This window comes from Sus scrofa, chromosome 13 (genome assembly GCF_054392235.1).
Source record: "Sus scrofa isolate SSC_HxYL_T2T_F1_AM1 chromosome 13, Sscrofa_HxYL_maternal_Yorkshire_Landrace_v2.0, whole genome shotgun sequence".
NCBI classification, from domain to species: domain Eukaryota; kingdom Metazoa; phylum Chordata; class Mammalia; order Artiodactyla; family Suidae; genus Sus; species Sus scrofa.
Genome location: NC_139395.1, coordinates 89545194 through 89572803, shown reverse-complemented (window position 1 = coordinate 89572803; position 27610 = coordinate 89545194). Strand labels below are relative to the sequence as shown.

At 37.0% G+C, this 27610-nt stretch overlaps 1 protein-coding gene across 11 annotated transcripts in view; it reads left to right on the top strand.

The window, feature by feature from the left end:
- The window catches only part of TOPBP1 (DNA topoisomerase II binding protein 1), a 77939-nt gene that overhangs the window by 7483 nt on the left and 42846 nt on the right, over positions 1-27610 (top strand). For 6 of the 11 annotated variants that reach the window (XM_021069465.2, XM_084989690.1, XM_084989693.1 and 3 more), the window contains 9 exons: positions 649-845; positions 2866-3045; positions 4636-4805; positions 6208-6371; positions 6522-6772; positions 12371-12714; positions 13527-13699; positions 18692-18903; positions 20303-20589. In XM_021069465.2, the coding sequence (XP_020925124.2) occupies positions 649-845; positions 2866-3045; positions 4636-4805; positions 6208-6371; positions 6522-6772; positions 12371-12714; positions 13527-13699; positions 18692-18903; positions 20303-20589 (1978 nt within the window). The remainder of the gene's footprint in view (positions 1-648; positions 846-2865; positions 3046-4635; positions 4806-6207; positions 6372-6521; positions 6773-12370; positions 12715-13526; positions 13700-18691; positions 18904-20302; positions 20590-27610) is intronic. The other 5 variants (XM_021069466.2, XM_084989694.1, XM_084989695.1 and 2 more) reach the window with 2 other exon arrangements.

The window sequence follows — 27610 nt, the reverse complement described above, 5'->3', positions numbered from 1 at the left end:
GGCAACCAAAGAAACTTTGGCTTTTTAGGTAGAAATTTAGACTTACGGTTTTGGGAAATGCATCACTTTGACCAGCATGGACTTAGAGTTAATGAAATACATATATTTCTTCCCTTTTCCCTTAAAACAGTTCTATTCGAGAGACTCTGTTGGAAATATTAATTTTTATCAGAGACATATTTTGAGCTAGATGAGTGAAGTGTCTTTATCAGTTTCCCTGTTACTAAAAATGATTATAGGAGTTCCCGTAGTGGCGCAGCGGAAACGAATACGACTAGAAACCATGAGGTTGAAGGTTCAATCCCTGGCCTTGCTCAGTGGGTTAAGGATCTGGTGTGGTGTTGCTGTGAGCTTAGTGTAGGTCGCAGACGCGATTCAGATCTAACGTTGCTGTGGCTGTGTAGGCCAGCAGCTGTGGCTCCAATTTAACCCCTAGCCTGGGACCCTCTGTATGCTGCAGATGAGACCCTAAAAAGCAACAACAAAAAAATCCTAAAAAAATGAGTAAAACATTAAAGATATTCTATTGTTTGTCTTGTCATTGTTTTGGTGATATTGTTTGTCTTGTCATTGTTGTGGTGAAATTTAAACTATCTGGTATATTTCATATGTTAATGTTTTTTCCTTTTTATCATTTTTTTTCCCCAGAAAGATAGCTAGGTATACGGATATAAACATGGAAGACTTCAAGTGTCCTATTTTTCTTGGTTGCATAATCTGTGTGACTGGCTTATGTAGCTTAGACAGGAAAGCAGTTCAGCGACTCACAGTTAAGCATGGAGGTCAATACATGGGACAGTTGAAAATGAATGAATGTACACATCTCATTGTGCAAGAACCAAAAGGTAAAACTGTTTTCCAAATGGGCAAATGTAAAGTTGTCCAGGATTTAACATTTTAAGGTCTTTATAGAATGGCTTTTACTTCTGACATGTCATAAATCTGCTATGATATTTTTTCCCTAAAGTCTTCCAAAAATAGTTCGATAGTTTGGTTTACAGTCTGTAGAGGAGTTCCCATGTGCCTCAGAGGATTAAGAACTCCGTGTTGTTATTGCAGGGGCTCAGGTTGCTGCTGTGGCACAGGTTTGATTCCTGGCCCAGGAACTTCTGCATGCCATGGGTGCAGCCAAAAAAAAGTACAGTCTGTAGAAAAATTACATAACTATCCTAGTGTTTATCAGGTCATTGACTAAATATTAAAAAACAAAAATTTCCAGTGGTGTTTTACCTAAATTTATTATCAGATCTTTTTTTTTTTTTTAAAGAAGGTCCCCACAGGGAGTTCCCATTGTGGCTCAGTGGTTAACGAATCTGACTAGGAACCATGAGGTTGCGGGTTCGATTCCTGACCTTACTCAGTGGGTTAAGGATCTGGTGTTGCCGTGAGCTGTGGTGTAGGTTGCAGATGCGGCTCGGATCCCATGTTGCTGTGGCTCTGGTGTAGGCTGGCGGCTACAGCTCCAATTAGACCCCTAGCTTGGGAGCCTCCATATGCCACAGGAGCGGCCTAAGAAATGGCAAAAAGACAAAAAAAAAAAATACTTAAAAGAGACAGGAAATTTGGTTGCAGAGCAGGAAACTTAATAGATGTTGCTAAATTACATTTCTTTCTGATGATAAATTCTAAAGGCTTGGCTTAGTTTGTAAATGAATGAATCGGCTTTACTGAATGAGCTACAAATTTTAACTTGAAAATACATCTTGCAGAATATGAGACAACTAAAAGAAGAGAAATACATTACTAAGAAGAATTCTTTAAAATTGCTATAATTTTGGGGTTCTAAAACCTTTATTCTGGAAAATATTTTTTACCAGTACTCTTAAAATGTATAAAAATTAATGAGAGAAGAGTTTTATTAGTGTTTTTATTATCTTTTTATATCTATACTGTGTTTTACTAAACTACCTATAAACTACCTAAAAGGTAAAATTAGAAAAAAAGGTTAAAATTAATTGGTAATTGTCCTTAAGTGAGCTTTAGGTGTGGCCAATTATGATCTTATGATTGTGAGTTAACTTGATAACTGCTTTTAGTTTTCTGAATCTGAAGGCAGTTCATCTCTTAGCTCTCAAGGATGTAAAAAAACCACACACTTTCATGTTATTGTTTACTACATATTGACCTCAATGTCTCTATGACATCATTTCAAAATACATTGTGTTAAAGTTTTTTTTAAAGTAATAAAAAGACACATTTTTAATATGACTTATCTACTTGCCTGTCTGTCCTGGATGTCAAATAGAACCCTCCTCCTAGTCAGAGTAATCTATTGAAAGTTGGTATTTTTTTATATTGCACGTGTTTACAGTTTTCACAATTGTTTTATGCAGCCTTATTAAAACCATATAATTCTGTGAGTTATCCCCGTGTTACAGATTAAGAAACTGGTTCAGGAGTTCTCTTATGGTGCAGCAAGTTAAGGTTCCAACGTTGTCTCTGCAGCAGCGCAGGTCACTGCTATGGTTCAGGTTTCATCCCTGACCCAGGAAATTCCTTGTGCTGCAGGCATGGCCAAAAAGGAAAAAGAAACTTGTTTAAAGAATTTAAGTGATGGAGGCTATACTCAATCCAAGTCTAATATGGAGTTCATTTCAGTTACCCCACAGTTGCCTTTGTCTCTATGCAATTTTGTAAGAGATAACTCCCTCATATAGCATGAGTATTTACCTAACAGAAAATATAACTGGGTAATAACCTATAATGTTACTTTTTAATACACTATATAGCTAATTACTGGTAACTTTAATTTTGTCTCAGGTGTGTTTTTTTCATAACCTACTGTAATTTGAATATTTCTGCAAAGGTAGATTTTCTCAATGGTTTATATTTCTCTCTCTTTCTCTTTTTTAATGAATATATTAGGTCAAAAATATGAATGTGCAAAGAGATGGAATGTACACTGTGTGACCACACAGTGGTTTTTTGACAGTGTTGAGAAGGGTTTTTGTCAGGATGAATCCATATACAAGACGGAGCCTAGACCAGAAACAAAGACCCTGCCTGATACTTCAACTCCTACTGGTCAGATCAACACTATTGATAGTAGGTCTCTTTGGGATTCAAGTAAACAGTCATTTTTAAGGCAGTTTACTGTGTTAGAATTGATTTGTTAATAGGATCAAGGAGATATGGTGAGGGATTTCATCTTTTCTTACTGTGCTTCCAGGTATAATGGTATAATAACCAAATTGTATTTTAAAAAATTAGTCCAGAGCTCCTGATTATTTCTTTTTATATTGAATGCATACTTTATTTCATACCCTAATATAATGCAGAAGATGATTAAAGAAATTAAGAATACTAATAAAGTCTTAAAATAAGAGGTTTTTTTTTTTTAGAATTTTACTGGCATGCACATATTAGTACATTTTCCTCATTTACTAGTTTGCTGCAGTTGTTATAGATCATCAGTGTTCTTATGTGACTTAAACCTACTTCTGTTTTGGAGGTACTATATTGGCAATTTAACAAAAGTTGTAGAGAGTTCCTGTTGTGGTGCTGCAGAAACGAATCCAGCTAAGATCCATGAGGACATGGGTTCGATTCCCTGGCCTTGCTCAGTGGAGTTAAGGATCCAGCATTGTTGTGAGCTGTGGTGTAGATCTCAGACTTGACTCGGATTCCGTGTGGCTGTGGTGCAGGCTGGCAGCTGTGGCTCCATTTCAACCCCTAACCTGGGAATCTCCATATGCCAAGGGTGCAGCCCTAAAAAAAAAAAAAGAGAGAGAGGCAAAAAAAATACTAAAGACTTAAAATAAGAGGACTAATTTTGACTGGCATGTACATATTAGTACGTTTTCCTTATTGTTTACTGCAATTGTTATAGATCATCTGTGTTCATATGAAATTTAAAGCCACTTCTGTTTTGGAGGTACCATGTCAGCAATTTATCAAAAGTTACAGGGAGTTCCCATTATGGCTCATTGGTTTACAAACCAAACTAGTATCCATGAGGTTGTGGGTTCAATCCCTGGCCTCGCCCAATGGATTAAGGATCTGGTGTTGCTGTGAGCTGTGGTGTAGGTTGCAGACACAGCTCAGATCCTGTATTGCTGTGGCTGTGGCATATGTTGGCATATGTGTCCGATACTTCCATATGCCTCAGGTGCAGCCCTAAAAAGCAAAAAAAGAAAGAAAATGTTTTAAATAGATTTTCCTTTAAATAAATGAATTTTAATTAGTTTCATTTTCCCTTTTCATACTTAGCACCAAGATTTCAGTAAAAGCATTTGAATCTTTTTCTTTTTCTTTCTTTATTTATTTATTTTTTTTTTGTCTTTTTAGGGCCACACCCACAGCATATGGAGGTTCCCAGGCTGGGGGTTGAATCGGAGCTGCAGCTGCCAGCCTATACCAAGCCGCAGCAACACCAGATCCGAGCCGTGTCTGCTACCTACACCACAGCAATGCCAGATCCTTAACTCACTGAGCGAGGCCAGGGATCGAACCGACAATCTCATGGTTCCTAGTTAGATTCGTTTCCTCTGCACCACCATGGGAACTCCAGCATTTGACTCTTACTTTGGAAACTGTTCATAGCTCTTTTTATATAAGGCAAGTTAATCTATAGGAAAATATATAATCTCAATTATTTTGTATCCATAAATTTATACATTTTTGTTTAATATGTAGGTCGTACTCTTTCAGATGTCAGCCATATTTCCAACATCAATGCAAGTTGTATAAATGAATCAATATGTAATTCAGTTCTTAATAGCAAAGTGGAGCCTACTCTGGAAAATCTGGAAAATCTGGATGTCAGTGCATTTCAAGCCCCTGAAGATTTACTGGATGGTTGTCGGGTATGTCTTTGTCATATAATTAAAGCAGTAAGTGGTAATGTACATTAGTACTTCTAGCTTCACTGTGAATACCTTTCAGAGTTGGGCTTGATCCTTATCTACCTAAATTACTGAGCCACAACAGGAACTCCCTGGTTGTGACTTTTAATTATTCTTTACTTATAATAAGTGTAAGATTCCTAATTTTTGTTAAAATATATTCTAGTAACGGAGTTACTTAGTTTTGAATGTAACTGTAGTTAGGAATAGATGGGTCATTCTTGAGAAATTTTTAGAAAACACATTATGTAAAATAGAGCTGGAAGGGAGTTCCCATTGTGGTGCAGTGGAAAAGAATCCAACTAGTATCCATGAGAATGTGGGTTTGATCCCTGGCCCCATGCAGTGGGTTAAGGATCTGTTAGCTGTGGTGTAGGTTGCAGACTCCTCTTGGATCTTGCGTTGCTGTGGTTGTGGCATAGGCCAGCAGCTGTAGCTCTGATTGACTCCTAGCCTGGGAACTTCCTATAAGCTGAGGGTACAGCCCTTTAAAAAAAAAAAAAAAAAAAGAGTTGAAGAAGACTGTTAAATTGATTAAATTAGTTTTAAATATGTACATATTGATAGTTAAAAATAGGTTATTGCATATGTATCATCCTCAAAGCATTGTGCTCAGTTCATTGACTTAAATTTCTTTGTTTAATTAGCTGAAAAAGATCTCTCAATTTATAAATAAGAGGAATTGGTTTTAGAGAATCTTAGGTATCTTGACTTGGTCATGTGGTTAATCATTGGCCACTGAACCAAAATTTAAATGTAGATTTTCTGAATTCACACATTTAACTCCAGTTTATTTCTGTAATTATTTTAAAGCCTCAAAATCCCTATCAGGTGTCTACTGTAAAGGATAATACTGCTATGGCATTGTGAAGAAGTGATAAAAATAAAACCAAAGTTTTTGTGTTTTTTTTTTGGTCTTATTATTGCCTTTTCTAGGGCCGCTCTCGTGGCATATGGAGGTTCCCAGGTTAGGGGTCTAACTGGAGCTGTAGCCACTGGCCTACACCACAGCCATAGCAACTCGGGATCAGAACCATGTCTGCAACCTACACCACAGCTCACGGCAACGATGGATCCTTAACCTACTGAGCATGGCCAGGGATGGAACCTGAAACCTCATGGTTCCTAGTCAGATTCGTTAACCACTGAGCCACGATGGGAACTCCATACCAAAAAATTCTTTTAAAAAAGAAAAATCAGAGTTTCAGAATATACTGCACTTAATATATCTTAAAATGTACGCAAGAGTTGTCTTATTTATACACAATGGATTTAGATATGTACTTCTAATAAATAAGTTTCTATTGAGAAATAAACCATTTTAATTGCATTAATCTAAAGTAAATATTTCCTTTCTTTGCAGATCTATCTTTGCGGTTTTAGTGGCAGAAAGCTAGATAAACTGAGAAGGCTTATTAACAGTGGAGGTGGAGTTCGTTTTAATCAGCTCAATGAAGATGTAACTCATGTTATTGTGGGAGATTATGATGATGAATTGAAGCAGTTTTGGGATAAATCAGCCCACAGGTTTTGTCAGTTTTTAATTCAAAGCAATTTCTACCCTGTAGTGATTTTTCTTAAAATTGCATGTCCCTGCAGTTATAGAAACTGCATGGCAAGTGGGTTAACGGTCCTGATAGTTTAAACTAATATATAAACTATGTACTATTTTTGTAGGCCTCATGTAGTGGGAGCAAAATGGTTGCTGGAGTGTTTTAATAAAGGTTATATGCTTCCCGAAGAACCGTATATCCATGCTAACTACCAGCCAGTGGAAATTCCAGTTTCAAATAAACCTGAAAGTAAAACAGCCCTTTTAAAAAGAAAAAACAGCAGCTTCTCTAAGAAAGACTTTGGTCCTAGTGAAAAGCAAGAGCAAGCTGATGAAGATCTGCTCTCTCAATATGTGACTAATGATGCAACAGTAGGTAAGAAAGAATGATTTGTGTTTGCCAAATTTTCTAGAATTCAATTTAATATAGCCTTTTTCTTCCCTTAAAATTTTGCATTTGTTGCATTTTTTAAGCAGTTAAGGCTAAGGGGTTCTGGACCTTCTGACCCCCTTTTCTCTCTTCAGCTCACCTGTTCCACTTCTGTTTTATTTACAGGCATCACTTGGTTTGTGTGAGTTTGTAACAACCTGAGCTTTCATTTTAACTTTGTAACAAATGCCTCTTGGTTGGTTATCGTGGTCTTTACCATATATAATTCTGGGCTGTAGTCTCAGGATGTAGTACAGTATGGTAGGCAAAATTGCCAGTAGAGTTGTGAGCAACATTTCTTCTTTTTTAAAAAAAATTTATTAAGAAGTATTTAATATGCCCCAAAAGATATAAAGAGTAATTTGCTGAGTAACCATATCCTACTGTCTAGCTATAAAATATAGAATATTCTACTCAAAATTTTCCAGTAAATCCCTCTCCATTTTCTTTATGGTTTATAATGTGTATGTATCTATAGATTACATATATATATATTCATTGTTTCATTGTGTATATATTATAACTTAATGTAAATGATACATGGCAAGTACAGTTCTACTTCCGTGTTCTGAACATGAGAGATAGTCATCTCATCCAGGTAACTGGTTATGAATATACCACAGTAGTATATAAACACACCACAATTTTTTTTCCCACCAATAGGACATTTTCATTGTTTTCCTGTTTGCTAATACAGTACTCCTAAGATTGTTGTTAATGCTTATCTCTTTGTGCACATGAGCAAGAATTTTTCTAGGGTTGGCATGGCTGATTCATGGGATATGTTATGTACATCTTCATCTTTCTAACATGATACATATTGCTATCTGAAGGTTTTTGTGTGTGTGTGTGGTTTTTTTTTTTTTTTTTGTCTTTTTGCTTTTTCTAGGGCTGATCCCGCGGCATATGGAGATTCCTAGGTTAGGGATCTAATCGGAGCCTTAGCCACCGGCCTCCTCCAGAGCCACAGCAACACGGGATCCAAACCACGTCTGCAACCTACACCACAGCTCACAGTAATGCTGTATCCTTAACCCACTGAGTGAGGCCAGGGATCGAACCTGCAACCTCATGGTTCCTAGTCGGATTCGTTAACCACTGTGCCGTGACGGGAACTCCTGAAGGGTTGTGCTAGGTTATCAATTTAAAATAATAATAAGGGTTCCTTTTTAAAAATTTTTTTAATATGGTTCATTTGCATTGTTCTGTCAATTTATGCTCCGCAGCAAAGTGACCCAGTCATATATCTATGCCCTAATTTCTCTTTCTGATCTTTCATTGTTAGTATATAGAAATGCAGTTGATTTCTATGTATTAATTTTGTATCCTGCCAAATTCATTGATGATCTCTAACAGTCTTCTGGTAGCATTTTTAGGATTTTCTAGGTATAATATGTCATCTGCAAACAGTGATAGTTTTACTTCTTCCTTTCCAATTTGGACTCCTTTTATTTCTTTTTTTCTCTGATTGCCATGGCTAGGACTTCCAAAACTATGCTGAATAGAAGTGGCCAGAGCAGACATCCTTGTCTTGTTCCTGATCTTAGTGTGAATTCTTTCATCTTTTCACCATTGAGAATGATGTTAACTCTGGGTTTGTCCTATATGGCCTTTATTATGTTGAGATAGGTTCCCTCTATGCCCACTTTCTCGAGGGTTTTTATCAGAAATGGGTGTTGGATTTTGTCAATGCTTTTTCTACATCTATTGAGAGGATCAGATGTTTTTTATTCTTCAGTGTGTTAATGTGGTGTATCACACTGATTGATTTGCGGGTATTGAAAAATCCTTGCATCCCTGGGATAAATCCCACTTGATCACGGTGTACAATGCTTTTAATGTATCGTTGGATTCAGTTTGCTAGTATTTCGTTGAGGATTTTTGCGTCTATGTTCATTATAATTTTCTTTCTTTTTTTTTTGTGGTGTTGTCTGGTTTTGGTATCAAGGTGATGGTGGCCTCATAGAGTGAGTTTGGAAGTGTTCCTTCCTCTGCAGTTTTTGGAAATTGTTTCAGAAGGATAGGTGTTAGCTCTTCTCTAGGTGTTTGATAGAATTCACCTGTGAAGCCATCTGGTCCTGGACTTCGGTTTGTTGGAAGTTTTTTAATCACAGTTTCAATTTCAGTACTTGTGATTGGTCTGTTCTTCTTTACCATTTTGTCTTGGTTTAGTCTTGGAAGATTGTGCTTTTCTAAGAATTTGTCCATTTCTTCCAGGTCGTCCATTTTATTGGCTTATGGTTGCTTGTAGTTGCTCTTATGATCCTTTGTATTTCTGTGATGTCTGTTGTAACTTCTCCTTTTTTATTTGTAGTTTTATTGATTTGAGTCCTCTTTTTTTTTTTTGTCTTTTTGTCTTTTGTTGTTGTTGTTGTTGCTATTTCTTGGGCCGCTCCTGCGGCATATGGAGGTTCCCAGGCTAGGGGTTGAATCGGAGCTGTAGCCACCAGCCTACGCCAGAGCCACAGCAACGCGGGATCCGAGCCGCGTCTGCAACCTACACCACAGCTCACGGCAACGCCGGATCGTTAACCCACTGAGCAAGGGCAGGGACCGAACCCGCAACCTCATGGTTCCTAGTCGGATTCGTTAACCACTGTGCCACGACGGGAACTCCATGAGTCCTCTTTTTTTTTGTTGTTGATAAGTCTGGCTAAGGGTTTATCAATTTTGTTGCTCTTTTCAAAGAACCATCTTTTCGTTTCATTGATCTAGTCTGTGGTTTTCTTCATTTCTGTTTCATCGATTTCTGCTCTGATATTTGTGATTTCTTTCCTTCCACTAACTTTGGGTTTTGTCTGTTCTCTCTCTAGTTGCTTTAGGAGTAAAGTTAGGTTGTTTATTTGAGCTTTTTGAACTGTGTCCTGAGATAGGTTTGTATTGCTATAAACTTCCTTCTTAGAACTGCTTTTGCTGCATCCCAAAGGTTTTGGAGTGTATCTTTGTTGTCATTTGCTTCTAGGTAGTTTTTAATTTCCTCTTTGATTTCTTCAGTGATCCATTACTTGTTTAGTAGCATTTGTTTAGTCTCCACATGTTGGTGTTTTTGGAAGTTTTTTCTTGTTGGTTTCCAGTCGTATACCATTGTGGTTGGAAAAGATGCTTGTTATGATTTCAGTTTTCTTAAAGTTACTGAGGCTTGATTTGTGGCCCAGAATATGATCAATCCTAGAGAATGTTCCATGTGCACTTGAGAAGAATGTGTATTCTGCTGTTTTGGGTTGGAATGTCCTATAAATTTCTGTAGAGTCCATCTGGTCAAATGCTTCTTTTAGGGTCTGTGTTTCCTTGTTGATTTTCTATCTGGATGATCTGTCCACTGCTGTAAGTGGGGTGTTACAGTCCCCTGCAATTATTGTGTTGTCAGTTTCTCCTTTTAAGGTTGTTAGCAGTTGCCTTATATATTGAGGTGACCCTATGTTGGGCGCATATATATTTACAATTGCTGTATCTTCTTATTGTATTGATCCTTTGATGGTTATGTGATGTCCTTCGTTGTCTCTTATAATATTCTTTGTTTTAAGGTCTATTTTGTCCAATATGAGTATTGCTGCTCCAGCTTTCTTTTGGTTCTCATTTGCATGGACTATTTTCCACCATTCTCTCACTTTCAATTTGTATGTGTCCCTAGAATTGAATTGGGTCTCTTAAAGACAGCATGTGTATGGACTTGTTTTTGTATCCATTCAGCCAGTCTGTGTCTTTGGGTTGGGGCATTTAGTCCATTTACATTTAAGGTAATTATTGATATCTGTGTCATATTGCCATTTGATTAATTGTTTTGGATTTGTTTTTATTGGTCTTTTTTCTTCCCTTCTTCTCTTGTTCTCTTTTGTGGTTTGACCACTATCTTTAGTGTCATGTTTGGATTGCTTTTTCTTATCTGTGTGTTTATCTATTGTAGATTTTTGGTTTGTAGTTACCATGAGGTTTTGGTATAGGGGTCTGTATAGATATACAAAATTGTTTTATGTTGTTGATCTCTTAATTGCAAATGTATCTCCAGTATCCTGTGTTCGTACCCTCCTCACAATTTCTAGTTTGGGTAGCATTTGTGTGTGGATGATTTCCTATCTTTACTATATGTGTGCCTTTACAGGTGAGTCTTTTGTAATATTTTTGTTTCTAGTTGTGGCCTTTTCTTTTCCACCTAGAGAAGTTCCTTTAGTATTTTTTGTAAAGCTGGTTTAGTGGTGCTGAATTCTCCTAGCTTTTGCTTGTCTGTAAGGCTTTTGATTTCTCCTTCAAATCTGAATGAGAGCCTTGCTGGGTAGGGTAATCTTGATTGAAGTTTTTTCCTTTCATGACTCTGTAAGTATATTGTGCCTACTCCCTCTGGCCTGCAGAGTTTCTGCTGAAAAAGCACCTGATAACCTTACCAGGGTTCCCTTATATGTGATTTGTTTCTTTCCCGTAGATGTTTTTAGAATTTTTTCTTTTTTTCTTTAATTTTGGTAAGTTTGATTAATGTGTCATTGGGTTTATTTTATGTAGTACTCATTGTGCTTCCCGGATTAGAGTAAGTGATTCCTTTCCCATGATAGGGAAGTTTTCGGCTATTATCTCTTCAGTTATTTTCTCTGGCCTTTTCACTCTCTCTCTTCTCTTGGCATACTTATAATATGGATGTTGGTGTGGTTAAAATTGTCACAGAGTTCTCTTAGACTGTCTTCATTTTTTTTCAGTCTTTTTTCTCTTTTCTGTTCTGCATCAGTGATTTTCACCCGTCTATCTTCCATCACTTTGCTTATTTGTGGGGTTTTTTTGTTTTTGTCTTTTAGGACCACACCCATGGCATATCGAGGTTCCCAGGCTAGGGATCGAATTGGTGCTACAGCTACTGGACTATGCCACAGCCACAGCAACGCAGGATCTGAGCCACATCTGTGACCTACACCACAGCTCACAGCAACATTGGATCCTTAACCCACTGAGCAATGTCAGAGATCGAACCCGCAACCTCATGGTAGAGTTGGATTCGTTAACCACTATGCCACGACGGGAACGCCGATCAGTTCTCTTAAGAAATATGTGTGGAAACTAAATAGCTCCAATTTCAGTATAAAACATTTTAGGAGTTTTTGAAAGAGAATTAAGTAACCATAATTCTCTTATTATTGCATTTATTCAGTTATTTCCATCTGAAGAGCTTATTCCTTAGGCCTGTTACTTCTGTTTTTTTCTTTAATGATATTTTCTTAATTCTGTTGTGAATTATATAAACCAGTTTTGGAACAGGCCCATGGAATTATTGGAACTTCAGCTAATTAGAGTTTGAACTAATTAGAGTTTCTAGTACAATCAAAATATTTAGAATAGTAACATGATTGCTATTGTCCTTCCAATGCGAGATAGTACTGATAACACTCTTGGGAACACAGAAGACAAGGGTTTATATTCTTTCTTCGTTGTATACTCATAAAGCCTTAATTTTTTTTTAATATCACAATTCTCAGCCTCCATGATACTTTAATATGTCCTTACTAGAAAATAATCTTTATAAGATCAATTATCTGTTAGCAAACATTTCTTTTTCTATTCCAGTTGAAGCTGCGAAGTCTGAAGTTGGGCCCTTTAATGATTCTACTCATGTTGAGCCCCTTAATGAGTCTACTCATATTTCTCTGCAAGAAGAGAACCAGTCTTCTGTCAGTCACTGCCTCCCTGATGCTTCTACAGTTACTGAAGAAGGTTTATTTAACCAAAAGAGTTTCCTTATTCTGGGTTTTAGTAATGAAAACGAGTCTAATATTGCAACTATCATAAGAGAAAATGCTGGAAAAATTGTCTCCCTTCAGAGCAGAATTGTTGCTGATTATGCTGTGGTTCCTCTGCTGGGGTGTGAAGTACAGGCAACTGTGGGAGAAGTTGTTACAAATACATGGCTGGTAAGAAAACACTGCAGCAATTGAAATGTAGTGCTGAGGGATATCTGAATGCTAAGAGCATTAATGTTTACTTCTTAGTTCAGTTTTGGTAAGTTGGTATTTGTATTTGTGCACTGTCTGAATTTTGCTTTTAGCAGAGGAAATTATAAATAATAAAATATGCAAGCTTCTTGGTCCTAAGCCTAGTAGAATAGAGGTTATTGTATTGGGGGGCCACACCAGCAATGTTCTTAATTAGGGAGTTAGTCCAGATCATCTCATATTATTTCAGTTTCCCTATTTCACAAACAAAGCATGGCACGTATTATTTGTATTATTCCATGTTATTGGCTTATCACTGATAATTTCATTTTCTGAGAATTAAGAGAAAAAATTTTAAACGAACATATTGGAAGAAATTAAAGCAACATTCAATAATTTCAATAATAAATCTGATTTTAATATATAATAGATTGACATGTATGTATTTCTTCAAATATTATAATTTTAAATATATTGAGAATGAGCATATGCACATTTCGTTTTTGTTTTCATTTTCGTTTTTTTTTCTTTTATCTTTTTAGGGCTGTTCCCTTGGCTGGAGGTTCCCAGGCTAGGGGTAGAATGAGAGCTGTAGCTACCAGCCTACACCACAGCCACGGCAACGCCAGATCCTTAACCCACTGAGCAAGGCCAGAGATTGAACCCATGTCCTCATGGATACTAATCAGATTCATTAACCACTGAGCCATGACAGGAACTCCATATGCATATGTGGTTAACACTGGTTGCTTATTTCAGGTTGATATTATTGTTTCTTTTGTTTTTAAAAGGTAACTTGTATAGACTATCAGACTTTAATTGATCCAAAGTCAAATCCTCTCTTCACGCCAGTCCCAGTAATGGCAGGAATGACTCCTTTAGAGGATTGTGTTATTTCATTCAGCCAGTGTGCAGGAGCTGAAAAAGATTCATTGACATTTTTAGCAAATCGCCTTGGAGCAAGGTAAGTAGTATTTTTAGTGCACCTGCTGTCTTGGAGTACTTTGGATTTGTTTTGACCTATTGAACAGCATTCAAATTAGAATTTGGCAGGGCATCTTTATAATTCTTATGGGGAGTATGTTGTATATCTATGCGATGGCTCACAGTGGGAGAGGGAGAGTGCTATTTGATGGATTCCTGGCAGATGTTAAGTCTATAGGCATTAATGCTTACCTGCCAGGAAAGGGAATATTTAAAGCTGATACATGAGCAATTATTGAATATTGCTTGTGTAAGCATTATTACCTTCCATATGTCAGATGGATGATTTATTCTTTTTGAGTATATATTCATCGTTTCTCTGTAGTGCAGATGTTAAGTGGAATACTGAATACTCAGGGAGGAATAAAATGAATTTAAAAGTTCCAAAATCCAGATTAGCCCAACCCCTAAGTTAACATTTGATGATGGCTGTTTGAAAAAGAGGTAGAAAACTGTTCTATAAATAAATATAAATGGATTTTTTTTTTTTTTTTTTTTGGTCTTTATCAAGGCCACGTCTGTGACATATGGAACTTCCCTGGCTAGGGTTCAAATCGGAGGTGTAGCTGATGGCCTAAGCATGGCAATGCCAGATCTGAGCTGCATCTGTGACCTACACCACAGCTCATGGCAATACCAGATCCTTAACCCACTGAGCAGGGCCAGGGATCGAACCCGAGTCCTCATGGATACTAGTCGGGTTTGTTACCACTGAGCCACGATGGGAACTTACTAAATACATATAAATGAACTAAACCTTTCCATTAAAGGGAACGTTCTCTTAAATTAGATATAAAATCCTTTTAAACAAGAGACACATCTAAACCAAAGTGATTCAAAACATTTGGTGGGGTTGGGGGATGGGCAAAGATATGTCAAGTAAGTGCAAATAGAAAGGAAGGAGGAGATTGCAATTTTATTCATTTATTTATTTATTTATTTATTGTCTTTTTGCTACTTCTTTGGGCCGCTCCCGCGGCATATGGAGGTTCCCAGGCTAGGGGTTGAATCGGAGCTGTAGCCACCAGCCTACGCCAGAGCCACAGCAACGCGGGATCCGAGCCGCATCTGCAACCTACACCACAGCTCACGGCAACGCCGGATCGTTAACCCACTGAGCAAGGGCAGGGATCGAACCCCCAACCTCATGGTTCCTAGTTGGATTCATTAACCACTGCGCCACGATGGGAACTCTGGAGATTGCAATTTTAATGTCAGACAATTTGGATTCAAATCAAAGGGCATTAGAAGAAAAGAGTAAATAAAAAAGAATAAAAGGTATTTTTTTACTGAAGCTTAAAAATATATACCAAAAAGAGCATGACTACCATTCATAAAACAAAAACAATAGGAAATACAAGGAGGAATCAGCAGAAACACATCGAGACCACCTTTCCTTTGTAACAGGTCAAAGAGAAAACAAGGAAGGATACAGACTTAGTTACAGTTTGCTGTCTACCGTGAAACAGTGACTGTACTGTTTCAGGTGCACATGGAACACTCGTAAAGAAATTGGCCACAAAGGAAACTTCAGTAAATTCTCTAAAGTAGAAAGAGTGGAGACCATATTCTCTATAATCACAGTGCAAGAAAACTAGAATCCCCGTGCCTACATCGTGAACCTAAAATACCAATTCCCACTAAAAAACTAAAGCTTAAAGGAATGATCACTTCCAGGTCTAGGGCAGAAAGGATATTAGTGAATCTGCAACATTTTGTCAGATCAGATAGCAAGTATATTATCAGACTACAAGGGAGGGTTGTAACAAAAGGACATCCACTAACCAAGGACAAGAAGAGTTAAGTATCATGAGAGATAATAATGGCAATGAATCCAGACACATCAAATAATGTTTAAATCATAACTTCATAAGGGCATCAAACAAACTAAGCTAATTGGTCACATTTGAAAGTTGCTAGGAAACCAACCTATTATTTTGAAAGCTGATAAGTAGAGAAAGGATCAAGCATTTATCCTTCCTTTCCTATGCAGTCCGTGTCAGAGTACCACAATAATAGATAAGATGGAATTTCACTTTATAGAGGTATCCCAACAAATGAGTAAAAAAGGAGTGATAGGATTGTGATTCCTAATGAATAAAGAATCTAGTCATTGAAAATCAACAGCTAATCACATAATAGAGAGAAAACTGGACAATATATGCTTTCCGATGAAGAAAACACTACCACCTTAAAGTAGTCTTACCGAAATAACAAAACCTCAATCTGTTGAAGCCTTTAGATTTAACTACTGATTTATAGGAAATACAGACAGGATAATAACTTGATTAACTACAGCATAGCAATAAGATCAGCAAAATCCAGATTCTGAGATAACTACATTATAAATCTGGTGTTTTCAACAACTATGTATTAAGATGGCAGGGAAAGAAGAGGGAACCTACAAGCTAAGAGACATAAAAAATTAAATGTAGTATTTAAGGAAAACACTCTGATTAAAACTAAAGAAAAGTAAGGAAATGATTACCATAAATATCTAAATAGGGCTACTATTAAAAAGGAAGGGAAAGGGAAGAGGGATTGTAACTGAGAAGAGGCATGTTGGAGAGGTTCTGAAGTGACTGGTAAGATTCTATCTTCTGACGTGGATTTGGATATAAGGGTTTTCATTTTATGATAATTAATTACATTGTATATTTCCCTTTTGCTGTGTTCTGTGTCTGAATTATACTAAGCAATAAGCTTTTGGAAAAAACTGAAATTGCAGAAAATCTAGAATAACAGTAACAAAAATATGGCAACAGACTCTGTGGGGTACAACTAAAGCAGTGCTCACAGAAAAATTCAGCAAAGTGGCTATATAGAAAATTAATATGCAGAAGTCCCTGACCTTCATATATATACAACCAGTTAGAAAAGGTAATGAAAACGAAGGTCTCTTACAAAGTCTGTAGTAAGAAATAGTACCTAGCAACATGATGTGGAGTCTTAAAAAAAAAAAAAAAAAAAAACTAAACAGAATAAAACCAAAATAAGCTCATGGATATAGAGAACAAAGAAAGAAGTGGTGGGGGCAGGGGGGAGAGCAAAATAGCTGAAGGGGGATTAAGAGGTACAAAATTTCAGTTATAAAATTAAAAAGTGGTAGGGATGTTGGAGTTCCCGTTGTGGCTCAGTGGTTAACGAATCCGACTAGGAACCGTGAGGTTGCGGGTTTGATCCCTGGCCTTGCTCAGTGGGTTAAGGATCTGGCATTGCTGTGAACTGTGGTGTAGGTCACAGACGCAGCTCGGATCCCTCCTTGCTGTGGCTCTGGCGTACGCCGGCAGCAACAGCTCCAATTTTACCCCTATCCTGGGAACCTTCATATGCTGCAGGAGCGGCCTAAGAAATGGCAAAAAGACAAAAAAAAAAAAAAAAAAAAAAAGTCATAGGGAAGTTAATATTCAGCATAAGGAAAATAGTAATATTGTACTAGCTTTTTGTGGTGACAGATGGCTACTAGATTTATGGTGTTGATCATTTGTAATGTATTTACATGTTGAAGCACTATGTTGTACACTGAAACTAATATGATATTATATGTCAACTATACTTCAATTTTTTTAAAAAGTTGAAAGTGAAACTTGTAAGAATTACAGAAACTTGTAAGATGCTATTGATGGGAGCAAAGTAAGACTTGAATAGTAGGAAAAATGTACCTATTCTTGGACAGGAAGACTAAACATTACAAAGAAGTTTCTCTTATCCCCTTCTTTATTATTATTGTTATTTTAGTTTTATTTGCATTGTATGTGTGCCTTTTAAGTTTTATTAAAGTATAGTTAATTTACAAGGCTGTGATAATTCCATTATTTTAATGTATAAATTTACTATCTTAATAAAAAAGCTGAAGGAATTTTTTAGGGAGGGCAACAAACAAAGTAATTCTTAAATTCATAAGAAAAAATTAGCAAGCAGAAAGGTCATAAAATTCTGGAGTAGAATAGTTATTTAAATATATTTTGTAAACCTCACTGAATAATAGTGTGTCTATAAGTAGCAGAAAGTCTACAAACAGACCACAAACAGGAAATTAATATATGATAAAAATGATGTTTCAGCTTAGTAAAGAAGTGATTGGTGGTTTATTTAATAATATGATTCAGTAAAGTTGGAGCCATATTGCATACGAAAATAAGTACCAAATTAATTGATCAGTGGGTTAAATATGAAAAATCAATCCATAAAAGTACTAGGAAAAGCGTGAGAGATTTAAAAAAATTACAGAGTTCCCATCATGGCTCAGTGGTTAACAATCCCGACTAGGACCCTCGAGGACACAGGTTCAATCCCTCGCCCTGCTCAGTGGGTTAAGGATGCGGCCTTGCTGTGAGCTTTGGTGGAGGTTGCAGACATGACTTGGATCCCATGTTGCTTTTGTTGTGGCGTAGGCCAGTGGCTACAGCTCTGATTGGACCCCTAGCCTGAGAACCTCCATAGCTGTGGGTGTGGCCCTAAAAAGACAAAAATAAGATAAAAATTAAAAAATCTTAAAAGTGGGGAGCTAGGACCGAAAATCCAGAGGTCCGAAATGACAATTCTGTTTGTATTTCAAGTCATGGACTTCTGTTTCTGCCCCCATGCTCCCTTTAATATTCTGTGGTCTTGAGCAAGGCATTTAATTTCCCTGTATTTCCCAGGTTATCTCTTTGCAATTATTTGTAAACTATTGGTATTTCACTAATGTTGAGAGGATCGAATGAGATAGTGAAAATGCTTAGAGCAGTTGTAGTAGGCTAAAAGATAAAATGTGTCATTCTTATACTTCCTTTGCTCCCCTAATTGTTCCTTACCTCTTTTGGGAGGAAAGATAAAGTGGGTGGGTAATGACTAAACAGATCATTTTTCTAGTTAATCTGTGAGTATTTTCTTACACTTAGAACTCTTCCATTGTATTAGACACTTTATTCTGACTTTGCTGACTAATTGTGAATATGACCATTTGCTTTTATTTAAATGTATCTTTCAGTGTTCAAGAATACTTCGTTCGCAAATCCAATGCCAAAAAAGGCATGTTTGCCAGTACACATCTTGTACTGAAAGAACCAGGTGGATCTAAATATGAAGCTGCCAAGAAATGGAATTTACCAGCAGTCACTATAGCTTGGCTGTTGGAGACTGCTAGAATGGGAAAGAGAGCAAATGAAAGCTGTTTTCTGATTGAAAATCCACCTAAAGAAGGTTAATGCTTTACTTTGTTTTTTATATGAAGTTTTACAATGTAATGGTTTTGGGGATATGAATGTGCTAAATCTTGTTTTTAGGGAAGGTCATTAATTTTTCCTTTTCATGTGAGCCACTGTTGGGTATTCATTATTAGGGGGTGTGTAGGCAAAATAAATTGTGTTCATAGCACAAATATTTAATTTCCATCTATACTATCAAGTGTAGTCACTATCTGGAAACTAGAGGATACAAAACAATATAGGAGCATTCTAGGGTCTCAGTATTTGAAGTCTAAAGATGCGAGCTTGGATCCCATTTACTGTCCCTTCTGTTCCTCACACTGATGTTAAAGTGCTCTCTCTTCCCCATCTTTGGACTTTTCCATGTTTACTCTTGCCCATCTCGTGCTTACCCGTTCTTCTTTCAGTTCTCAGCTTGGATGTCACTTTCCCTGGAAAGCCTTCATTGACTCACCAGGTGTGGCCTTTTTCTTGCACCCTGTTTCATTTATAGCTCTTATCTCAGTGTTATCTTTCTAGTTTATTTCCATGGTTCCCTACTCAACTATAAGCTCTGAAAAGGCAGGGAGTATATGGATGTCTTATGCATCTTATATTTCTATTAGCATTGGGCCTGGCATGGAGCAGCCATCTAATAAGCCTTTTTATTAAACGTTGAAAGAAGGTAGGAGGCAAGGTGGGTGGACACAGTAGGCCCTCTTGTAAATAAATGATGGCATCCCTAGGCAGGTTCAGGGAAGCTTGGGAATAGCTTTCAGAGGCATTACTTATTAAGGACTTTTCAAAAACTTGACAGTAGTTGTTAAGTCTGAGTACATGTAATTGGGATATTCTTTTTACTCTGCCATTGATTAAGGAAGATGTTTATTGGAGTTCCCATCGTGGTGCAGTGGAAACGAATCCGACTAGGAACCATGAGGTTGTGGGTTCGATCTCTGGCCTTGCTCAGTGGGTTAAGGATCCGGCATAGCCATGAGCTGTGGTGTAGGTCGCAGATGTGGCTCGGATCTGGCATGTCTGCGGTTCTGGTGTAGGCTGGCAGCAACAGCTCTGATTGGACCCCTAGCCTGGGAACCTCCATATGCCATGGGTGCAGCCCTAAAAGGACAAAAGACCAAAAAAAAAAGATGTTTATTTATATAAATTAGAGCAAATTATATGAGGTTTATTGAGAATATCTTTAAGTTATAAGATGAAATGGGAAATCTAATTTCATTAATTTCTTCTTGATGTGCTTGTCTAACTAAATATATATTTTAATATATCATGTGGTTTGTTTCTTGGAAAGTAGGTGTATATATATAACTTTGTGGTTTGAAGTATACTTGAGAATTCACAGGAAAACCAACAAGATAAAAAAAAAAAAATCACTTCTTTTCATTTTAAATCTCTAGAACAAAGTTTGGAAGCTGGAACAACAAACGGGGTGAATCTAAATCCAAATACTCCAGAGCATCCTGTCAAACAGCTGGAAACTCAAAGAAAAACAGCCATTACACCTCTAGATATGAATCGCTTTCAGAGCAAAGCTTTTCGCGCTGTGATTTCACAGCACTCCGGACAGGCTTCAGTCTCCCCTGCGGTAGGACAGCCACTTCAGAAGGAGCCCTCATTACACCTGGATACACCATCAAAATTCCTCTCCAAGGACAAACTCTTCAAGCCTTCCTTTGATGTGAAGGTAAGGTTTATAGAAAATCGTCTTGGAAATAACATTTTTATAGTTTATAAAGTTAAAGCAATGAATTCTCCATCTTCTCAGAAGTTTGTAGTAGTAACTTTCAGAGATGTTGGCAAGTAGATTCGTAGTATTGAGTCCTAGTATATACCCAGAGGTGAGCTGGAAATATGTACAGTGTGAAATCAGGACATCTGAGTTCAAGTCCTATATCTGTCATGAACATTATGACTCACAGATCATTTAACATATCATGAGCAACAGTTTCTTCTTTTATGCAAGGATAATATCACTGAAAATTTACAGGTTTTTCAGTAAGGATCAAGTAGAATGGTATGATGGAATAATTTCATAAAGTATAAAAGAATGTAAATACATTGCTACTTATTTTTTGGTTCTGGGGTACACCCAGTGCTCTCTTTCTGGAAATGTCTATATTCAATCATTTCCTTTACAAAGATGAGTCAAGTGTGCATCTTTCTTTGAACTTCTGAGTGCTGGAATATGGCTCCCTCTCTTAAAAATTCATACACAAATCAAGGACTAATTCAGCCTTCTCAAATGGTTTCCTTTTATTCTCCAAAGATAGTTATCTTCATGATTCCTTTAGTAGCTTTTGCCTTTTCAAGTGACTGTTCAAACCATTGTCTATGATTTTTTTTATCTATGAACCTTTGCAAAATTATTGTACTATTTATTGAGGTTTTGCTCATGGAGTTTAGTATTTTTACTAGTGTGTTTTAGAGCAGACTTAAATGAAGTTGACAGATTGTTCATCTTCACAAAGTGAAATTGATCCCTGGGGAAATTTTCTCCAAGCTAAATCTTTGATCAAATTTCTTCTGTAATAACATTTTGTCCTGTGATTGACACAGTTTCACAATCTAGAATCAAGCCTCTTCTTTGTCTCATGCAGCCTTTTAAGGCAAGTTAGCCTCTTTGGGTTTCATTATCTCCATCTGTAAAATCATGGAGCGTATCTAAATGTTTTCTAGGTTTCCTAACACGTAGACTCTTTGAATAGTAAATGGAATAATTTTAGGAGGCAAGAAAATACAGAAACATTTCAAGTCATTGAGACCATTCTTTAGATACCTTGCAATTAAAAGCTGATGATTCAGTGAAGGTGCAAAAGACATTTAAAGGTTTCATTGTTTAGAGTCATAATTTATTTAGCAATGTCTCTCTCTCCCTTTCCTTCTCCCTCGCTCTCCTCTCTCTGATCATATAAAATAGTACTTCATCTTATAATCAGTGATTCTCCAAATTATGTGATATGGTAAATTGAATTTTTCCTCTGAAAACTGAAGGGCCCATGATTCAATATGGATCACAAAACTGAACATATATTAGGCCTCACAATAAAAAAAACCCCTTATTTACACTTAATTTTTAATTGACACATCAGAAAAGTACACCAATTATGCTAATAAATGAACCATCACTGTTAACAGATGGGATACCATAATACATGTTCAGAAAGATCATTGCCAATACTATAGAACCTTCCTCATGCCCCTTCCCCATCTCTGCTTCCTCTCCGAAGGCAATACTTCTGACATCTAACACTAGCTTCATTATGCTCACTTTTCACTTTTAAATAGGTGGAATCATAGCATGTGTTCTTTGGAAGTCTATCTACTTTTGTTCAGCCTTCATTTAGAAGATTTGTCCATGTTGTTAACCTCTAATAATTCATGGATTCTATACTGTGTAACAGTCCATTGTAGGGATGTACCACAATTTACACACTCAGTCCACTGTTGATGGGCATTTAGATGGTTACTGGTTTTTTGCTCTTAATACTGCAGCTGTGAACATTCTTGTGCATGATCTTAGAATATGTGTGCATGCATTTCTCTTTGGTATATACCTAGAAGTGAAATTGCTAGGTCATATTTCACCTTCAGTAGAGACTGACAAGCTGTCCAAATGGTTGTACCAGTTTACACTCCCACTAACAGAGTATTGCGCACCTAGTTTGCCCATCCTTGCCAGAGGTGTTATTTTTTATTTTATTTCTATAGTATTTTTTTATTCCTTAGTTACATTTATAGTTGTACAACAATCATCACAACTAAGTTTTATAGCATTTCCATGCCAAACCCCCAGCGTGTCCCCCCCACCCCACAACTTGTCTCATTTGGAAATCATAAGTTTTTCAAAGTCTGTGAGTCAGTATTTGTTCTGCAAAGAAGTTCATTGTGTCCTTTTTTTTTAGATTCCACATGTAACTGATAGCATTTGATATTGGTGTCTCACTGACTGACTGACTTCACTTAGCATGGTAATTTCTAGGCCCATCCATGTTGCTAAAAATGCTGGTATTTTGTTCATTTTAATGGTTGAGTAATATTCCATTGTGTATATGTACCACATCTTTATCCACTCCTCTGTCGACAGACATTTATGTTTTTTCCATGTCTTGGCTATTGTGTATAGTGCTGCAGTGAACACTGGAGTGCATATATCTTTTTGAGTCATGGTTTTCTCTGGATAGATGCCCCAGAGTGGGATTGCTGGATCAAATGGTAGTTCTATTTTTAGTTTTCTGAGGCATCTCCATACTGTTTTCCACAGTGGTTGCATCTATTTACATTCCCACCAACAGTGTGATAGGGTTCCCTTTTCTCCACACCCTCTCCAGCATTTATTGTTTGTAGACTTTTTGATGATGGCCATTCTGGCCAGTGTAAGGTGGTACCTCATGGTGGTTTTGATTTGCATTTTTCTAATAGTGAGTGATGTTGAACATCTTTTCATGTGTTTTTTGGCCATCCGTATGTCTTCTTTGAAGAATTGTCTGTTTAGATCTTCTGCTCATTTTTCTATGGGGTTGTTTTTTTTTTTGTTTTTTTTTTGTTTTTGTATTGAGCTGCAGAAGGTGTTTATAAATTTTGGAGATTAATCCCTTGTCAGTCGATTCATTTGCAAATATTTTCTCCCATTCTGTGGGTTGTCTTCTTGTTTTGTTTAGGGTTTCCTTTGCTGTACAGAAACATTTAAGTTTAATGAAGTCCCATTTGTTTATTTTTGTTTTTATTGTCATTACTCTAGGAGGTGGATCTGAGAAGATATTGCTGTGGTTTATGTCAGAGAGTGTTTGGCCGATGTTTTACTCTAAGAGTTTCATAGTATCTGGTCTTATATTTAGGTTTTTAATCCATTTTGAGTTTATTTTTGTTTATGGGGTTTGGAAGTGTTCTAATTTCATTCTTTTACATGTAGCTGTCCAGTTTTCCCAGCACCAATTAATTGAAGGGACTGTCTTTTCTCCATTGTATTTTCTTGACTCCTTTGTCATGGATTAGTTGACTGTAGGTGTGTGGGTTTAATTCTGGGCTTTCTATCCTGTTCCACTGATCTATCTTTCTTCTTTGTGCCAGTACCATATAGTTTTGATGATGTAGCTTTGTTGTATAGTCTGAAGTCAGAGAGCCTGATGCTTCCAGCTCCATTTTTCTTTCTCAGGATGGCTTTGGCTCTTCTGGGTCTTTTGTGCTTCAAACAAACTTTAAAATATTTTGTTCAAGTTCTGTGAAAAATGCCATTGGTAATTTGATAGGGATTGCATTGAATCTGTAGATTGCCTTAGGTAGTATAGTCTTTGTGATAATATTGATTCTTACAATCCAAGAGTGTGGTATGTCTTTCCATCCGTTAGTGTCATCTTTGATTTCTTTCATCAGAGTCTTAGAGTTTTTAGAGTACAGATCTTTTGTCTCTTTAGGTAGGTTTATTCCTAAGTATTTTGTTCTTTTTGATGCAGTGGTAAATGGGATTGTTTCCATAATTTCTGTGTATTAGTTTTGTATCCTGTGACTTTGCCAAATTCATTGATGAGCTCTAGCAGTTTTCTGGTAGCATTTTTAGGATTCTCTAAGTATAGTATCATGTCATCTGCAAATAGTGGTAGTTGTACTTCCTGCTGTCAAATTTGGACTCCTTTTATTTCTTTTTCTGCTCTGCCATGGCTAGGACTTCCAAAACTATGCTGAATAGTAGGGTGAGAGTAGATATCTTTGTCTTGTTCCTGATCTTAGTGGGAATTCTTTCATCTTTTCACCATTGAGAATGATGTTAACTCTGGGTTTGTCCTATATGGCCTTTATTATGTTGAGATAGGTTCCCTCTATGCCCACTTTCTCGAGGGTTTTTATCAGAAATGGGTGTTGGATTTTGTCAGTGCTTTTTCTACATCTATTGAGAGGATCAGATGTTTTTTATTCTTCAGTGTGTTAATGTGGTGTATCACACTGATTGATTTGCGGGTATTGAAAAATCCTTGCATCCCTGGGATAAATCCCACTTGATCACGGTGTACAATGCTTTTAATGTATCGTTGGATTCAGTTTGCTAGTATTTCGTTGAGGATTTTTGCGTCTATGTTCATTATAATTTTCTTTCTTTTTTTTTTGTGGTGTTGTCTGGTTTTGGTATCAAGGTGATGGTGGCCTCATAGAGTGAGTTTGGAAGTGTTCCTTCCTCTGCAGTTTTTGGAAATTGTTTCAGAAGGATAGGTGTTAGCTCTTCTCTAGATGTTTGATAGAATTCACCTGTGAAGCCATCTGGTCCTGGACTTCGGTTTGTTGGAAGTTTTTTAATCACAGTTTCAATTTCAGTACTTGTGATTGGTCTGTTCTTCTTTACCATTTTGTCTTGGTTTAGTCTTGGAAGATTGTGCTCTTCTAAGAATTTGTCCATTTCTTCCAGGTCGTCCATTTTATTGGCTTATGGTTGCTTGTAGTTGCTCTTATGATCCTTTGTATTTCTGTGATGTCTGTTGTAACTTCTCCTTTTTTATTTGTAGTTTTATTGATTTGAGTCCTCTTTTTTTTTTTGTCTTTTTGTCTTTTGTTGTTGTTGTTGTTGCTATTTCTTGGGCCGCTCCCGCGGCATATGGAGGTTCCCAGGCTAGGGGTTGAATCGGAGCTGTAGCCACCAGCCTACGCCAGAGCCACAGCAACGCGGGATCCGAGCCGCGTCTGCAACCTACACCACAGCTCACGGCAACGCCGGATCGTTAACCCACTGAGCAAGGGCAGGGACCGAACCCGCAACCTCATGGTTCCTAGTCGGATTCGTTAACCACTGTGCCACGACGGGAACTCCATGAGTCCTCTTTTTTTTTGTTGTTGATAAGTCTGGCTAAGGGTTTATCAATTTTGTTGCTCTTTTCAAAGAACCATCTTTTCGTTTCATTGATCTAGTCTGTGGTTTTCTTCATTTCTGTTTCATCAATTTCTGCTCTGATATTTGTGATTTCTTTCCTTCCGCTAACTTTGGGTTTTGTCTGTTCTCTCTCTAGTTGCTTTAGGAGTAAAGTTAGGTTTTTTATTTGAGCTTTTTGAACTGTGTCCTGAGATAGGTTTGTATTGCTGTAAACTTCCTTCTTAGAACTGCTTTTGCTGCATCCCAAAGGTTTTGGAGTGTATCTTTGTTGTCATTTGCTTCTAGGTAGTTTTTAATTTCCTCTTTGATTTCTTCAGTGATCCATTACTTGTTTAGTAGCATTTGTTTAGTCTCCACATGTTGGTGTTTTTGGAAGTTTTTTCTTGTTGGTTTCCAGTCGTATACCATTGTGGTTGGAAAAGATGCTTGTTATGATTTCAGTTTTCTTAAAGTTACTGAGGCTTGATTTGTGGCCCAGAATATGATCAATCCTAGAGAATGTTCCATGTGCACTTGAGAAGAATGTGTATTCTGCTGTTTTGGGTTGGAATGTCCTATAAATTTCTGTAGAGTCCATCTGGTCAAATGCTTCTTTTAGGGTCTGTGTTTCCTTGTTGATTTTCTATCTGGATGATCTGTCCACTGCTGTAAGTGGGGTGTTACAGTCCCCTGCAATTATTGTGTTGTCAGTTTCTCCTTTTAAGGTTGTTAGCAGTTGCCTTATATATTGAGGTGACCCTATGTTGGGCGCATATATATTTACAATTGCTGTATCTTCTTCTTGAATTGGTTCTTTGATCATTATGTACTGTCCTTCTTTTTTTTCTTTTTTTTTTTTTTTTTTTTTGTCTTTTTCCAGGGCCTCACCTGCGGCTTATAGAGGTTCCCAGCTAGGGGTCTAATTGGAGCTGTAGCTACTGGCCTACGCCAGAGTTACAGCAATGCAGGATCCTTAACCCACTGAGTGAGGCCAGGGATCAAACCTGCAACTTCATGGTTCCTAGTCAGATTCATTAACCACTGAGCAATGACTTGAACTCCTGTACTGTCCTTCTTTGTCTATTGTAATATTCTTTGTTTTAAGGTCTATTTTGTCTAATTTGAGTATTGCTACTCCAGCTTTCTTTTGATTCCTCTTTGCATGGAATATTTTCTTCCATCTTCTCACTTTCAGTTAATATGTGTCCCTAGAAGTGAAGTGGATCTCTTGAAGACAGTATGAATATGGACTTGTTTTTGTATCCATTCAGCCAGTCTGTGTCTTTTGGTTTGGGGTGTTTAGTCCATTTACATTTAAGGTAATTATTGATATGTATGTTCTTATTGCCATTTTATTAACTGTTTTGGATTAGTTTTTGTTGCCCTTTTTTCTTTTCTTCTTCTCTTGTTCTCTCCTCTTGTGGTTTGATGACTATCTTTAGTGTTGTATTTGAGTTGATTTTTCTTATTTATATTTGTATCAATTGTAGGTTTTTTGGTTTGCAGTTACCCTGAAGTTTTGGTATAGGAGTCTATATAGATATACAAGATTGTTTTAAGTTGTTGGTCTCTTAATTGCAAGTGCATCATCTCCAGTGTCCTGCATTTGTACCCTCCTTTTCTCATGATTCCTGATTTTGGTTGCATATTTATGTGTGGATGATTTCCTACCTTTACTGTATATATGCCTTTACTGGTGAGCCTTGTCATTTGTGGTATTTTTGTTTCTAGCTGTGGCCTTTTCTGCCTAGAGAAGTTCCTTTAGTATTTATTGTAAAGCTGGTCTAGTGGCCCTGAATTCTCTTAGCTTTTGCTTATCTGTAAGGCTTTTGATTTCTCCTTCAAATCTGAAGGAGAGCCTTGCTGGATAAAG